Source organism: Eucalyptus grandis, chromosome 7, assembly GCF_016545825.1.
Source record: "Eucalyptus grandis isolate ANBG69807.140 chromosome 7, ASM1654582v1, whole genome shotgun sequence".
NCBI classification, from domain to species: domain Eukaryota; kingdom Viridiplantae; phylum Streptophyta; class Magnoliopsida; order Myrtales; family Myrtaceae; genus Eucalyptus; species Eucalyptus grandis.
The window spans coordinates 50264982-50281116 of NC_052618.1; the positions used below are offsets into that span (position 1 = coordinate 50264982).

Here is a 16135-nt window from a genome sequence, read left to right on the forward strand (position 1 = left end):
GTAAGTTATACCTATCAGTTACTTTAATCACATTGAAAACTATTATATTGAAATATGCCATAGAAAGGAAGATCTAGTATTCCAATAGATCACTGATTATCACATTGATCTGTTTTTCTTCAAGTGAAGCAATAGCTCAAATAGGTATGCTTTAACTCCGCTGTGCTTATTGATCTCAGTGTTTTACAGTTATATATGGATCCGATCCTTCTCGATTGATTAGTTGCTTATGTGAATAATTTTCTACATTGCCAACTCAATCCTAGACATTTCAATTTTACCAATTGAATCCTAAACCTTTTTCAAATTTTATCAACATAGTCCACCTGATCAATTGTAGCTAGAAATTACTAACATGAATGTTAGTCATTTTACATGGCACGATGACACTAACGTGAAAAAAGAACCCTAATGGTCCTTGCAACTATTGATGATCTTTTTGCACAATTCCTTTAGGCCTCCCTTCAATGCCTTCAATGACAAGCCCTCCCTTCAGTTGATGACCCTTGTCCTCCTTGAAGCTCGGCTTCACCACCTCGTGATGATCACCGCCACCTTCACCGTTGAAGAACTCTCCAAGCTCAACCTCCGTCCCCCCATCTTCTCTTTCCGTTGGGATTTTCTCTTCACCTTCAACCCCTGGTCCTTGCTTGTTTCTGCTTTCTTGATGGCCTTGCTGCAGAATTGCTGTGCTTGTGGACACTACCTGGTTTTTCAACTCGATTGATGCTTGCGATGGCATCACATCCAGGCCGTATGCACGGTGAGAGATCTTCATGATGAGATAGGCTTTATAAAGTGTTTGGGGATAGCATTGCGATGGGCATTCGGCCTTTGATCTCTAGCCAATCTGTTGTTCTGAGCTCCGCCACTTCCTGAAATTTACATGGAGAAGGATGTTCTTTTTCGGACTTTTTTTGTTTAGCGAATGACCATTGATGATCGGTGAAGTGACAAACCTCGAATCGGGCACAAATTTCCAGGTCCAATACATTGGGCACATACGATATGGAGAACTCTCTTGCAGACAGCACATACGATATCTTCCCAGACGATCTCTCCAGCTTGAAGCTCTGCTTTTAACAAAGAAAAAAAATTTCAAAGAAAAAATTCTTCAAATTACCAAACTCATCATCAAAATAACAACAACAACAAGAAACACCCACAAAAGTTTCGATCACCTTTCTTCAGGAATCAATGAGCTGAGGTTAGCACAAGCTGAGGTAGAGCTCCTTCTTGGACCCGAACTTGACGGGCCTCGCCAACCTTGCAAGCACGGTGTTGCAATCAGGCGGCAAGAAGCTGTCCCAGACAACGTCGGACTGAGCGGCTGATTGGAAAGTGCGCGACACCCGAGCAATGAGTCCATCGTGTTGTCATTCGAAGATCCCAACAGCATAAGTTGTATGAGTTCACCTTTCTGGCTATCGATGTCCGGTGAGTCGAGGCAAACAAAATGCCGACCGCGAATATTCTCTCCTACGTATCAGGTAATGACAATGCCCCAACGTAGTCAGAAGCTGCAAGCTCTGATCCACATTATCGTCGGATCGATCCGAAGCTATGTGTATCAGGAAATCACGATAGCTTTCAAGAGGGAAGAGACTGAAGTGAAGCAAGAATTGCCTGCTTGTTCACGGAACAGGGCGATGCATTGGTTTTGAATATAGAGGAGATTAGATGGAGAGAATCTAACCGACGAGCATCATTAACATGACGACATGATGCGATTTTGGCGTTGGCAGAGGATAACATGTGACGACACACCGGCAACACATGGTGACATTTACGTAAAGGGAGACTTTGCGGTAGTTGCCTCCTATCTGGACTGACTACACAAAAGCCTTAGTCAAATGTTTGAAAGGGATTCCATTTTCCAAATCTGGTCCAAAAGATGACAGAGAGATTTTTAGACGCTTCTTGAGCATGGCCTGATTGTCCACCTAAGCCGAGTACCACGTGTCGAGGACCGCGACATTCTTGTCCAACTTGTTGAGCGGCGATTGGCTTGAATGGACTTTGAAAAAAGGAAAGAAACAGACGATAGGCACACGGCACAAGTTTGATTCCCTATAATACTGAGTATGATTGAGGCACAAGAGGCATGTTCAATTCCCTACTATGCTGAAAATGCAGGAAATTCGATGTTCGGGTCGCTTGATCATCCGATATTCACCTACCTAAGATGCACAAATTCATTATAGCAAAACAAAATGGCTGGGTCTGATAATCCAATAATATGGTCTGCCGTGTGATTGTATCACATACGACCATCATCTCTTTGAATTATTTATTGATATGGAATCCACTATGAGAATTCACAATACAAAATATCATAGTACGTGGTCAACATTGCACAATTCAAATGGTCCTAGAAATATGTCATGACTGATTTTGTTTGGTGGATGCTAGATCACCCCCACATTGAACTTCTTTACTGTCGGGCCACATACAAAATGGCCAAATTGTCCTCTATATTTGTGCACGTAGCTCCCTAAACTTTTTAATTTTATAATATCATCAAATTTGTAGATTCGGGATAGAATATAACTAGAAAATTTTAATGAAAAATAGGTGAGAATCTGTGTGTAGCATCTGCCTTTGGCCCCTTCATCCTTTTCAAATATACGTGAAAATCTTGTATGAGGCCTTGCATATCGAGTCAAGCAAGTAAATGGTCCCATTTGTCATGAAGCCCATGAAAGCCAATGAATATTGCTACCCTTGAACAATCACTTATCAATGGACAATGCAAACATAGAGTTTTGACGATTTTTCAATAACATCCAACATCGGGGCACCTAGTCCCAATCGGAGCTTTACCTCTACCAATCCCCAAGTGGGATGGGCTGCAAGGTTAGATTCCTCATTTAATGTCGGGGCCTTACCGACCTCCGACCCCCAATTGGAAGTGGATATTTTTCTTCCCCACTTCTAGGAAATATGGGAATGTGACATTGTGTGGTCTTCCACCACGAGGTAGATCTTCCGCTTGTTTCTTCTTCCCTTTAGCCTTTTTAAGGACTATCATGAAGCTCATGAAAGCCAATGAAGATTGCTACCCTTGAACGATCGCTCATCAATGGAGGCCATAATCAATGTGAAAATAGAGTGTTGACGATTTTTCAATAATTTCCAACATGACATGACCAGTACTAGGGGTGAGCATTAATCTAGGGTCAACCTTAGATCTATCCTGGACCAACCCAACCTTGTTAGTCCTGGTCCGATTCCTTGGGAGACTGAGTCAATTTTTGGTCTTGGGATTCCTGGACCAGCATTGTGTAGGTTGGTTCTCGATTCTAGGAGTTCAAGGCTAATCTAGGTTGGACCAACCCTGACTCTATATATATATCTAATATATTATTTATAGTTTTTTAATATAGAGAAAACATTAAAATAAAAGGCATCAACAACATTAAACAGCTCCTTAGTGAAGAGTTCAAGTAATTTTATATTGTTCTTTAATAACTTAAATTTTTAATATCTTTTACGGTATTAACAGTCATAATTTACAAATGATGAAAATGTTTTTGTGAGAAGTTATCACGGCATCCAAAAGAGCATAAATAACTCCTTGCAATATCGTCATCTAGTACTCGTTATTTTCTATCATATTTATCCTCTTAGTCCTCAATTTGCCAAAATCGAAAGAAACAACTTCTCCGCTTGCCACTCGACACTCGCCTCGCTCACTTTGAGTCACTCGTGCCGCTCACCACTCAATGCTTGCCTGCCTTGTTGCTCCCCGTCCGATGCTCAACGCTCACCCCACTCAACACTTGCCTCTCGCCTCTCTTAGCTAACCTCACTCGTCAGCAAATTCATTGGGTCGATCCGATCCTCAATCGCCTTTTCAAGACAGATAAAAAATGAAATAAAAAATTATCGATTGGTCCCAGGTTAACCCTGGAACCAAACCAAACCCATTAGGTTGGTTCGATCCTCAGTCACATTTTTAGAGAGTACAAAAAATGAAATAAAAAAATTATCAGTTAGCTCCGGATTGACCCTGGAACCTGATTGGACCCATTGGGTCAGTCTGATCCTTGGTCTCAAGCTCAATAGGGTTTGTCATCAATCCCAAAAATTGAAGACTAGCATTGTACAGTTTGGTCCCAAGGTTAGGGGGTGGATCGGTCTAACCCGGATCATGCTCACCCCTAACCAATACTGACATAGATGATTTTTATGTATATTTTTTAAATTCATTGAATTTTAGACAATCCTAAAACTGACCATAAGGATTACATTAAAAAATTTCAAATTATTTAGAACTAAATCGATCAAATTAAAATGTTTAGAAATAAATAGGCCGTCGCTCAATAGATCTATGACTTTTGGAATAAATTTTCCATTGAGAGAGATGTATTCTCCTTTTAAATTGATGAACCATGTGGATCACACTTGTGTTCTCCATTTCGAGACCAGCATTCACAAAGAATGACAGGATGTGTAATGGCTTCTAATTCGCCTTGTTTTCGAGGGTTATCGACTTAATTGTGTGTGCTTAGTGGTTTTGCCATTTTGGTACCGTGAATTGGTGAGAAAATCTTGGGTGTCGCATCGGTGCGATACAGTCCATCGGAACATGCCGATGCGAACTAATTTGATGGAACCGTGAGCGACATCCAGCTAAAAAGGTCTCACCCGGTAATGCTAAAGACGCTTAAACTTTTTATCGAATAATATTTAGCAAGCGATTCGGCAAGATTACTCCAAATAAAGCAAATTTGGGAGCTAAAGGAAATTTGAACTACATTATCAACATGTTAGAGGTAGCAGGATGCCAAGTCAGCTACGTTTAGGAGCGTGGTTCAATATTTGCAAAGCCTTTTAGGATCATTTGACAAAATTTTTAGGTTGCTTAAAGGAGATGCAATTACATCTTGAAAATATTTTGAAGACTTTTAACCTAAAATAGGATCGGAGATACTTTGAAAGTTACGTTTTTTAGATGTGAGTAGATTCGTCTTCTTATTCCAACTTTATTTTTTATTGATGCTAATAGTTTAGCAAGAGAATTTGTTTTATTAGAGCCAATATTTTGATTTCAGAGCCTAGGAATCCGCTGGACATCTCAGCGATGGGATTGGATGCCTACATCCATCCTCACTCAATTTTTAATTCAGGAAATATCATCAAAAACTCTAACTTTGCCTCAGCAACTAACAAGCAACCACGGAATGGCCAGCATGCCAATGCCATCCTTGCTTGCAATGACTAAGTTCCGCTCGCAAATAGTTTTGAGGTTTTTTTTTAAACAAAACAAATTAACAAAAACCCTTTGCGAAGTATAATATTTACCGAATGGCATTTACGTCAAAGTTGTTTTCTAATGTGTTTTTAAAATACTCTTTACCAAACACTACTATCATTTCAGAAAATCTCTTTAACACAAAGTGTTTTTGTATTTTCCCATAGACATTCCCTCAAATTCGAACCAAATGCATATATATAACTTCATCGTTGCTTACAAGAGGACAAGAGAGAAGGAACTAATTAATTTCCTCTATGGGAAAAGGGGTTGGCACGATTTTGGGGACCATCTGAATCAATGGGGCAATGGGAGTTGACTGGACCTAATTGAACAAGTTATAAAATTTCACTTGTATTTTTCGTGACAAGTGCGAAAGACTTGTGGGGAATTTTCCCCACGAGAGAAGTCTTCTCACAGATAAACTTTGAATTCGTATGTTATGAGAGGGTGAGCCAAACATTGAGTAGTGACCCAATAGCGAAATTGTTTGACCCGGTGTGCAAAAAGTCAAACCTTATATTGTGCACCTTATCCGTGATTGTATAAATTTGTTCTTTTATTGTTAAACAACCCTTGGAAAGGGAGAGATGAAGAGTTCGACTTTCCACCTTCTTGAGGGGTTGCGATCGGCATGCATGAGTAAGGGAGTAGAGTTTCACAACTTGTACACAATACATAAAAAACAACAACAACAACAAAAAACTTTCATGTTTTCAATGTTTGGTCTAATGTGTAATCAAGTTTTTAAAATTTTGTATTAGTGCAATTTAGTCCAGCCAATCACAGGAAAATTGATTGATGTGACATATTGGAATCCGAGGTGAATTTTTTTTCTTTTAGGATACACAATGACACCACATAAGAAAAGTAAAGAAAAACATTAAAAAAAGTTAAAGAAAAACCAAAAGATAAAAAAAAAATTTAAAAATTGAAAGAAAACCTAAAGTCAAATAAAAATCAAAGTCAAAGGAGAGAGCATCATTGACAAGTCTTGGAGAAATTACCAAAAAAGTCCCAGACTTTATTTTTATTTTTTACTAATTAAGTCATAAACCTTTTGTAATAGTATCAATTCAATCTATCCGACCAATTTTGGTCAATCATGTTGATATAGATGCTAGCAAACTCTAGCTGTCCGACTAACATTGACGTAGCCATTTATAATAATTTTTTTTATCAATTTTCAAATTTTTCAATAATTTTTTTTTTTTTTCTTTTTCCTTTGCCTTTTCTTTTTTCTCTTCTTCGTCATTTGGCTTCTTTTTCTTGCACCTTGCAAGCCATTAGGCGAGGGCTGTGAAGCCCTCGTCAATCACCAATGAGGGTCATGGCCCTCGCTAGGCCTAGGGCCATGAGTAAGGCGGCTTTGCTCAGATTTGGGCAAGGCCGCCTTTACCCTGCTACAAGGCCATAGCAAGGCTAGCCTCACCCAAATCCGAGTAAAGCCACCCAAATCTGGGTGAGGTGGGCAAGGGCCATGACCCTCGCCAGCCATTGTGGGGAAAAGAAGCCAAAGAAGGAAGAAGAAAAAAGAAAAGAAAAGGAAAAATTAAAATTAAAATTAAAATTGCCACATCGGTGTTGGCTAGATAATTGGCATCCACGTTAGCACCAATCAGTCAAAATTGATTGAATTGACTAAATTGGCACATTTGTAAAAAATTAAAATTGAATTAACCAAAAAAAAATTATGATCAAATTGGCATAATTATAATAAATTTATGACTTTTAAATAATTCTCCCTCAATCTTGTGCTTGAGGGTTGGGAGGTAGTGGACCACACCCACATCGTTGGCGAGGGTGACCATAGGTGAGGCTTGACAAACCATTATCGCAAAGCAAGCGGTGGTATCTTCATAGCCAGCCACTATCGTGCGAGGGCTCGTCGCCAAGATATGGACGAGAGCCGGGGACACTCATTGTCTTTTTTCAGTTCACGTATTTGACTTTTTCAGCTGAGACAGCCTTTTTCATTTAGACGATGAAGATGGGATCTTGTATCATGACTCTTGGATTTCGTATGTAAGCTTTTTAGACTAGAGAAACAAGTTTGCTTGATAGAGACTTCTTAACTTATTAGTTGCTCATCTCATGGGGACTAAATGGAATCGATGGGCTCTTCAGAGATGGACCAGTCAAACTCATCTATAGACTGGTTGACATGTATTCATCTGCATATATAAATAAACAAAAATATATATTTATTCACATATGTCAACATTCGCATTTTATATGACATTTAATTACCATGAGAAATGAACAATAAAATATATATAGTTTTTTTAAAAAAATACCTAGTATACGATGAGCAAGAACCCCGACGATGGATGATCTCTTCGCGCAATTCTTTTTGGCCTCACTCCAATGCCTTCAATGACAAGCCCTCCCTCCAGTTGATATCCCTTCACCTCCTTGAAGCTCACCTTCACCACCTCGTGATGATCCCCGTCACCTCCGCCGTTGAAGAACTCTCCAAGCTCAACCTCCATCCACTCGTCTTCCCGTTCCATCGGGACTTTCTCTTCACCTTCAATCCCTGATCCTTGCTTTTTTATGCTTCCTTGATGGCCTTGCTGCAGAATGGCTGTGCTTTTGAACACCGCCTGGCTTTTCAACTCGATCGATGCTGGCATCACATCTAGCCCGTATGCACGGTGAGAGATTTTCATGATGAGATAGGCTTCATAAAGAGTGTTTGAGGGATAGCATTGCTGTGGGCATTTGGCCTTCGATCTCCAGCCAATCTGTTGTTCTGAGCTCCGCCACTTCCCAAAATCTACATGGAAAACGATGTTCTTTTTAGAATATTTTGTGTTTAGCCAATGAGAAATGATGATCAGTGAAGTGACAAACCTTGAATCGGGCAAAAATTTCCAGGTCCAATACATGGGTACATCCCTCCGTGCTACGGAAAGCTCTCTTGCAGAAATCACATACGATATCTTCCCAGACGATTTCTCCAGCTTGAAGCTCTGTTTTTAACAAAGAAATAAATTTCCAAAAACCAGTTCTTCAAATTCTCAAATTCTTCATGAAACTAACGAAGAAAAGAAAACCCGCGAAAGTTTCGATCACCTTTCTCCCGGAATCAATGAGCTGAGGTTGGCACAAGCTGAGGTAGAGCTCCTGCAGTCGGGTGGCAAGAAGCCATCTCAGATGACATCGCACTGAGCAGCTGATCGGAAAGTGCATGAAACTCGAGAGAGCCTGCATACGTCTTCAGGGGATGTGAGGGCGAGAATCGTAGAGACGCAGTGTTCGGTTGATGAGTCCATCGTGTTGTCATTCGACGATCCCAAAAGCGTAAGATATATGAGTTCACCTTTCCGGCTATCGATATCCAGCCCGTCGAGGCAAACAAAATGCCGACTGCCGATATTCTCTCCTACGTATCAGGCAACGACAATGCCCGACTTAATCAGAAGCTGCTAGCTCCGATCGACATCATCAACAGATTGATACGAAGCTGCTGTGTAGCAGGAAATCACGATGGATTTCAAGGGGAAAGCAATGTTAGGTTCACTCCCATGTGTAGGAATCCTAATAAATAGCAAGCCCAAAAAGACTTGAACCCATATGATAAATCATATGGAGAAATAGGGATTGTCCCTAATTTAAGTTGTAGCTGCCAAGAAGTTATGAGAGACACAGTAATAAGAGAAAAAAAAACAGAAAATTTGGGATTTGAATATTAGTCTGATTTACATCAAACTGGCATCGGAGGTCAATTCATAGTCTGATTGAGCTAAAATTTTGTCAATGTGTTCATGGCACACTCTTCTAGAATTTAGATGGTTTGATTTTTTGTTTGAAGCTCCCTACATCGGGTTTTTCCTGGATTGATCAAAACTTACGTTTTTTGTCATATTTATACTTAATCTCTTATAACATTTCTGTTTATTGTCAAGAATGATGTTCTTAAGGTCTTTGCTGCTATGTACATCTAGTATTTACTAGAAAAGAATTTTGTTCATCAATTTTGCTAATAGTGAAGATTTTTGAGTAAACTCCGATCCTGTGGTTTTTTGTCTCCTCACACTGAGGAGGTTTTCCCCATTAAAAAAATCATCTTATGTTTGCATGTTTGATATTTATTTTGCTCTACTATGCCAGTTCATATTAGATTCACACAAGATGGGAGATTATTTTATTTCACTGCGTTAATCCAATATTGTCCAGATTGTTACTATTCTCTCATCAAAGTGGTATCAAAGCATTGGTTATTGCTTGATTTTTCTACCTTGTGTTAAACAATGGAAACGAACATGAGTAGAATAGTTATATTGAATTATTCAAATTATCATATTTGGAAAGGGAAGATTGAATATTTGCTAAAAATAAACCGGAGAATAAAACTAATGTTGAATATTCTATATTTCATCGTCAAGTGTATGATTATATTAGGCAATGGGTAGATGATAATATTTTGAACCATATCATTGAGGAAACAAATGCACGCGGTTTGTGGGATAAGTTCAAATAGTTATATGCTCGAAAAACTGGGAATGATAAGTTACTTCTAATAAAACATATCATAGTTTGAGATATCAAGATGGTACTCGTTTGACTTATCATTCAAAATTCTTTTCAAAGAATTATCAATCGGTTAGCTGCAATGGGAATCAAGTTTAATGATGAGATACAAGGGTTATGGTTGCTCGGTATTTTGCCAAACTTGCGGAAGATGTTTCGAACTTCTTTGTTTAATTCTGCCCCCAAATGGTACGATTACCATGTATTTAACCAAGAGTGGTGTTTTGAATAAAGAGATGAGAAGAAAGACACAGATCATCCTCTTCACATGTCGATGCCTTGGTTGTTGAGAAAAGAGGAATAAGTGAGTCTCAAGGTCCAAGAAATAAAGATAAAAAAACTAAGATAAAAGTATAGGCAAATACAATAAATTTGCTAATGTTGAGTGTCATTATTGCTATTAGAAGGGACATATTCAAAGGTTTTGCCATCAGTTCAAAATGAAGAAACAAAAAGAGAAAGGTAAAGAGAATAAAAGTGATAATGACGACGATGACAATCGTGTTGCTGCAGTTAAAGAAGACTTTCTCATTATCCTTGATGGTGATGCAGTAAATCTTGTACGTTATGAAACCAGTTAGGTAATTGATAGTGGTGCATCTATCCATGCTACATCTCGTAGGGATTTCTTTACATCATACAGGTTAGGTGACTTTGGATCTGTGGAAACAAGAAACAATGGGTTGGTTAAAGTTGTAGGCATTGATAATGTGTGCTTAGAGACCAGTAATGGCACAAGATTAGTATTGAATAATGTTAAGCATATATCTTATATTCGTTTGAATTTGATTTCCACAAGCAAGCTAGATGATGAGGGGTATTGCAGCACTTTTAGCGATTGTCGATGGAAGCTTACCAAAGGTTCTCTGATTGTGGCTAGAGGTGAAAAATATTCTTTATTATACATTATGCAGGCCAAGTTGTTCACAAACAAAATTAATGCGCTAGACAGTGAAGAGAAAGTTGAGTTATGGCACAAGATGCTCAATCACATTAGTGGGAAGGATTTGTCAATATTGGCCAAGAAAAATCTTCTTTTAGTTATGAAAAATTTAGAGTTAAAGAGGTGTGCTCACTGTTTGGCTGAAAAACAAAATAAAGTTGCATTCAAAAGCTTTCCTCATTTAAGAAAGTCAGGTATACTTGATTTAATGCATTCTGATGTTTGTAGTCCTATGAAAATAAAATCACTTGGTGGCTCTCTTTATTTTGTTACTTTCATAAATGATTGATTATTCAAGGAAAATATGGGTTTATATCTTGAAAACGACGCGCGGACCCCTTGAGTGCCAAAAGTTGGCACAAATGAACACTTAAGTGCCAAAATCGGAGCAAAATAGATCACTTGAGTACCACCGACGAGAAAATTTGGCCAAATTGCATACATGGCATTTTTCGGCGACTTCTTTTACTGAGGTGACAAATGTTTAATAAAAAAAAAGCATACTTGGACAACAAAAATGACATCATCCATCCACACTAACTAAGCTAACTTAAACAACGTCGTTTTTCCTTGATGTTAAATGACATCGTTTAGGTTATTTTGGCTTAAGCATACTTGCCCGTCGTCGTTCCTCCCCGTTCACTCACATTCACACTAGATCTCAGGCCCTTATCTCCGTCGCTATTCATGCCCAAAGGTGGTCATCGGTCGCCGTCGTTAGTTGCTGTTGTTGGTCGTCGTCGCCGCTCACCATCGTTGGTCATCGTCGCCGCTCACCATCGTCGCTCCTCCAAGTTTGGCCCATTGTCCCCCTCCCCTGTGATAAAATTAGGGCTTCATTCTTTTATTAAGGCTTTGATGGAAAATTTGGGACTCAACAGGGAAATGTGGAGGTCGGTTCGGATGATACTTTAATGTGCAATTTAGGGGTCAAAAGCGGTACTAGAACCCTAATGGGGGTTTAGATTGGCAATTTGGGGATTGGCCTCGAAATGTAGGGTTCGATAAGGGGAAAATTAGGGCTCGACCTCGAAGATTTGGTGTTATTGTGATGTGTGATTTAGAATGGTGCTATTGTGATGCGTGTTTAGAACTTGGATGTGGTATTGTGATGTGTGATGGCGATTTTTAGGGATTAGATGTGAAATGTGATGTGCGGCAGCAATTTTGATTGCTCAGAGTGGTTGTGGGGACGTCCAGTCGCTTTTTATAAAAGTGTTGAAATGAGTGTCGTGAAAACATGTGCTTGTTGTGGGGACCTCTGTTTTTTGTTAATATTTTAAGGGAATGGAAGGCAAATAATTAAAGTGGCAACCTCTTTTTTTGCTGTCACGTAGGGGCATATTGTTAGTGTGGGGACCTCTGTTTGTCGTGGATGGTATCTTTCTAGTAAATGGCCTAACATGTGTATCTCTTCTCCATTCCCTTTTCTTTGATAAAGTTCATGAGAGTAGGAGGACTCCCATGTGCAATTGTCTATTATTCTTTGTGGATGTGGTCCCAAAAACTAATTATTCTTTTTCTTGTTCTTGGTGCAAAAATGGCTTATGATAAGAATTATGTCGTTGTCATAGTTTGCTATGGTGGGGATTTTGTGATTGGGAAGGATGAGTGGGAGTATAAGGGTGGAAATGAGGGCACCATCTTTGTCGAGATAAAGAAATCATCTTATATAGGATTTGTTAGAGATATAGTGACCTATTTGCCTTGTAAAGTTTAGAAGTTGTTGTATTGTATTCTGGGAAAGGCTTAAGATATGGTTTAAGAAACTTAGAATATGATAATGATTTTAGGAATGTTCTATACCATTATCTTCATGGTGGAGAGGTAAAAATATATATTGAGTACAATAGTAAAAGTGATGACGAAGATGATGGAGAGAGCGCCTAAGTAGGACAAGAATGAGACGGTATTCAAGGTAATATTGACGTTAGGATCGAAAGAAGCAGGATAGACATGATGGAGAGGAGAGGAGCGCAAATACAGTTCACCAAAGTGATGATGACATAGGTGATGTCACAATCACTGGATTAGATAGGAAATAGCTTAATCAAGTGATGATCAAAATAGTTTTGGTACTTTATGTCCGTATTTGAATCCTCGAGATTTTCATGACAATCGAGAGTCGTCAATGTGTCGAATAGGTTCATTATAGCTCGAAAAAAAATCGACCACGGGTCATTTGCACTAAAAATTTCTAAAAGTTACCCGGTAACCTAGGTCATGCTAAAAACGCACTAGAATGAAATTAACCGCAAATTTAAATTTGATTTCAAAAATTGAAAGTTCTGTCATGTCATAAATCATTTTAGGAACGTCAACCTAGTCTCAAAACATTTTTATACAAAACAATACTTTTTTGGGAAAAAATCGTCATAGGATCTTTTTGTCCAGAAAAAGTCCGGGACTATTTTTGATCGAGTAATTGAGATGCAAGAGGGATCAATTGGTAAGGAAAAATACTAATTGGATCGATAGGATGTTGGTTGAATTTATAGATGCCAAATTGACTTGATTTAAGAAAAATTAAATGTCCAATTGAAGAGAAAACCAAGCAAATTCGTATGCCCCAACTTTTGGACCCCTTCAAAGGTCTTCTATAAGGGTTTGAGGGCTGCAAATTGCTGGTGGAAGACAGCATGCATGGTAGGGACCAACAAGGGGACAAGAAGGTAAGATAGGAAGCCAAAGTGCCCCCCCCCCCTTGCCCCCTCTTTATCCCTACCATTGGCAATCTCCATTCCCATCTTCTTTATTATGCTTGGAAGCTTCAAAACCGGTAGAGAAAACCAGAGAGACTGTCGAAGTAGCCAGCCGAAGCCCTGCCGTCACACGCCTCGCCAAATCGCCATTCGCCGTCCCCGCCTCGCTCGTGCACTGCCGCGCCTCGTCTTGCTTGTTTAGCCATCCAGCTTGTTGTCTCAGCTCATGCCAAAGCTATCTAGCTCATCCTCGCCACCATATGCTGTCACCAAAGACCTGCTGAGCCCTGCTTGCTCGCCACCAACCCTTGCTTGCCTCAATCAACCCCAGATTAGCCCTCAACCAGCCCAAAGCAGAAGAAAAAATAGTGGGTTCCCAGTAGGATGTTTTACCCGTTTTGAGGTGGTTCCCGATCCCGAAAGCCAAGCCTGCTTTGGAGTTTTCCATTCCCCGTGACGTTCTCATCAATGTGAACAAATTGGATCGCAAAACAAGTGTGTTTAACTCACTAATTCTCGCTTAGCAAGTTAATTATGCTTGGGGGTTAATTAGTTTAGACTAAGCTGTGATTAGGTGGTTAGTTAGATTAGATTAGTGAATTTAATTAATTATCGATGCATGTTAGGTGGATAATTAGTGTAGTTACAGCATAGATAAGCTCTAGTATATAACTAGAGTGATTCGGTAATTTTTCGAACCCGTCTCGCCTTCTAATTAAGTTTTTCTGGGCCTAAGCTGCATTTATTACATTTAATAATTATTTTCCGTAATTATTTAATTATTTATTTATTTTCCATAAATTATACCGGAATAGTCGATGACCGGAATTTCATACTAATTGCAGTGGTGCATTCCGTTTATTTAATCGACTACTAATTTATGAGAATTGAAGGTGATTTATGGTTAGGGTATTTTATCCCAAAATTAATTAATTTCAGTAATTAATTAGAAAATCATCGGGTGTTGGTTTACACCGCCAAAAATATGTTATGGGCTATTAAAACTGGTAAAATGTTCAAAAAATGAAATTATTATATTTTGGCTAAGGCCGACCATGTACCCACACACTGCTATTTTTATCGGGAATGATGAAAATGTTGATTTGATTGTATGATTGGGATGATATACTATATCAATCTACGGGCGATATGTTAGCTAAGCAGAGAGCAGTATACCAGTATACTATATCAACCCACGGGCGATATGTCAACTTAACAGAAAGGAGTATACATTATCAGCTTAGATTGAGCATTGTCAGCATACTATATTAGCCTAAGGGCTATTGGCAGCCTAGCAGAGAGCAGTATACCCGATTATCTCAAAAGCAAGCTATATTATCAATTTATCAACTTAGCAGTGACTAGTGAGCAGTCCTGATATAATCGAACTTATAGATAGTATGAGATGAGCCGACCAATAAGGGTTGTGATGACATGTAATCGCCTGAGTCAATTGATCACTGAGTCGATCCGAATTGATTGAATGATATGATTATGAGTTATGAATTAAACTGATTTGTAAAAAGAAGTGGAGGCCCAGTAAGTCCTATACCCCGTAATTGTGTTTAAGCAGCCCTTAGAGCGTAATTTATTCATAATCAGAGTTTAGGGGGTAGAACTCGCTAAGACGTCGTCTCATCCCGTTATGGGATAACATTTTAGGTCCTTAGATGGCCGCTCCCGAATTTTTTGGACAACCCAAAAGTATTACATAGCAAACAATCTTTATTCCGATGAATCAGGGCCTTAGGGGTTAGAACTACGAGCTGGTTAGGAAGGGGTGTGCATGGTCCAAGCAGGCGGTTCATGACCTAGAACTAGGAACTGCCTGCTAAGGACCGGTTCCGAAAAATGGGAACCGGGATCCACCCGTTTGTTGCATGGATCCGGTCTCACTGACAATGAGATGAAAATTTTAAGCTAAGGAAAACTCAACATCAAAAGAAATGACATAATTGATCTCAATTTTCAATTGCATAGCAAGCATCATCAAAGCAAGCCAAAAAGTTTCAGCTCCCCAGTTAAACATCTTCGATGAATGATTTAGCAACAGGTTTTCCATAGCGTAAATGAGAACATCAAACTTACATTGCCCGATGGACATTGTAACCAAACCAGAAATGCGAACTTCATATAGTAGTAAGCTGGAAACCTAACAAAAGAAGCAAGAGCTTTCTTAGATCTAAATCATCCAACAAATAAGGCTAAAAAGCCAATTTTGCATTAAAAGGAATATAGTAAGCAACATTGAGCAAAACAAGAATGAAAGAATGGAAACAAATAAAAGGCAATCTTGCTTGGCTACAGAAAGGACAACGCTGAGGAAAGGTTAAAAAACAATGAACTTGGTCCACCTAGCATATTTCAAGTGTCACAAGTAGGCCGGACTTCTTAGGGACATCCTCATGACCCCATATCATAGTTACACCTAAAAGACTTTTCTGCAAAGGGGAATAAGAAGGCTTTCATGCTCTCAGGTGGTGCATGTTGACAAATAGGCTTACCAGTTAAAATAAGCCCTTAACAGGAGAAAATCAATTGTTTGCACAAGGGACTACTGATAAACCTTAGAGAGCATGGAGGTAAATATAAAGGTTAGGTAGAAGATCTTTCTTTGACATAAACAGTAGTCAAACTTCACTGCATCTTCACATTTTGGACTATGATTATCATAATTAGTTTCAAATAAAATCCGAG

General features: G+C 39.0%; 2 protein-coding genes across 2 annotated transcripts; both read right to left on the reverse strand.

Annotated features, from left to right (window-relative positions):
* Positions 1 to 424: 424 nt before the first annotated feature.
* Positions 425 to 778, reverse strand: LOC120296202 (F-box protein PP2-B15-like). The gene has a single exon (XM_039317899.1). It carries the CDS (start codon positions 776 to 778, stop codon positions 425 to 427), a length of 354 nt encoding a protein of 117 aa, XP_039173833.1.
* Positions 779 to 7554: 6776 nt separating this feature from the next.
* On the reverse strand, positions 7555 to 8535 carry LOC120296203 (F-box protein PP2-B15-like). Its single transcript, XM_039317900.1, has 3 exons — positions 8476 to 8535; positions 8336 to 8386; positions 7555 to 8232 (listed from the first exon to the last, which is right to left on the reverse strand). Exons 1-3 carry the CDS (start codon positions 8533 to 8535, stop codon positions 7555 to 7557), a joined length of 789 nt encoding a protein of 262 aa, XP_039173834.1.
* Positions 8536 to 16135: the final 7600 nt, after the last annotated feature.

Excerpts from the sequence above, each read along its gene's own strand:
- LOC120296203 (XM_039317900.1), bottom strand. The coding sequence starts at position 8,535 with ATGGACTCATCAACCGAACACTGCGTCTCTACGATTCTCGCCCTCACA. Across the intron at positions 8,387-8,475 it reads CCCTCACATCCCCTGAAGAC|GAGCTCTACCTCAGCTTGTG; the intron begins GTATGCAGGCTC and ends ACCCGACTGCAG. Across the intron at positions 8,233-8,335 it reads TCATTGATTCCGGGAGAAAG|AGCTTCAAGCTGGAGAAATC; the intron begins GTGATCGAAACT and ends TGTTAAAAACAG.
- LOC120296202 (XM_039317899.1), bottom strand. The coding sequence starts at position 778 with ATGAAGATCTCTCACCGTGCATACGGCCTGGATGTGATGCCATCGCAA.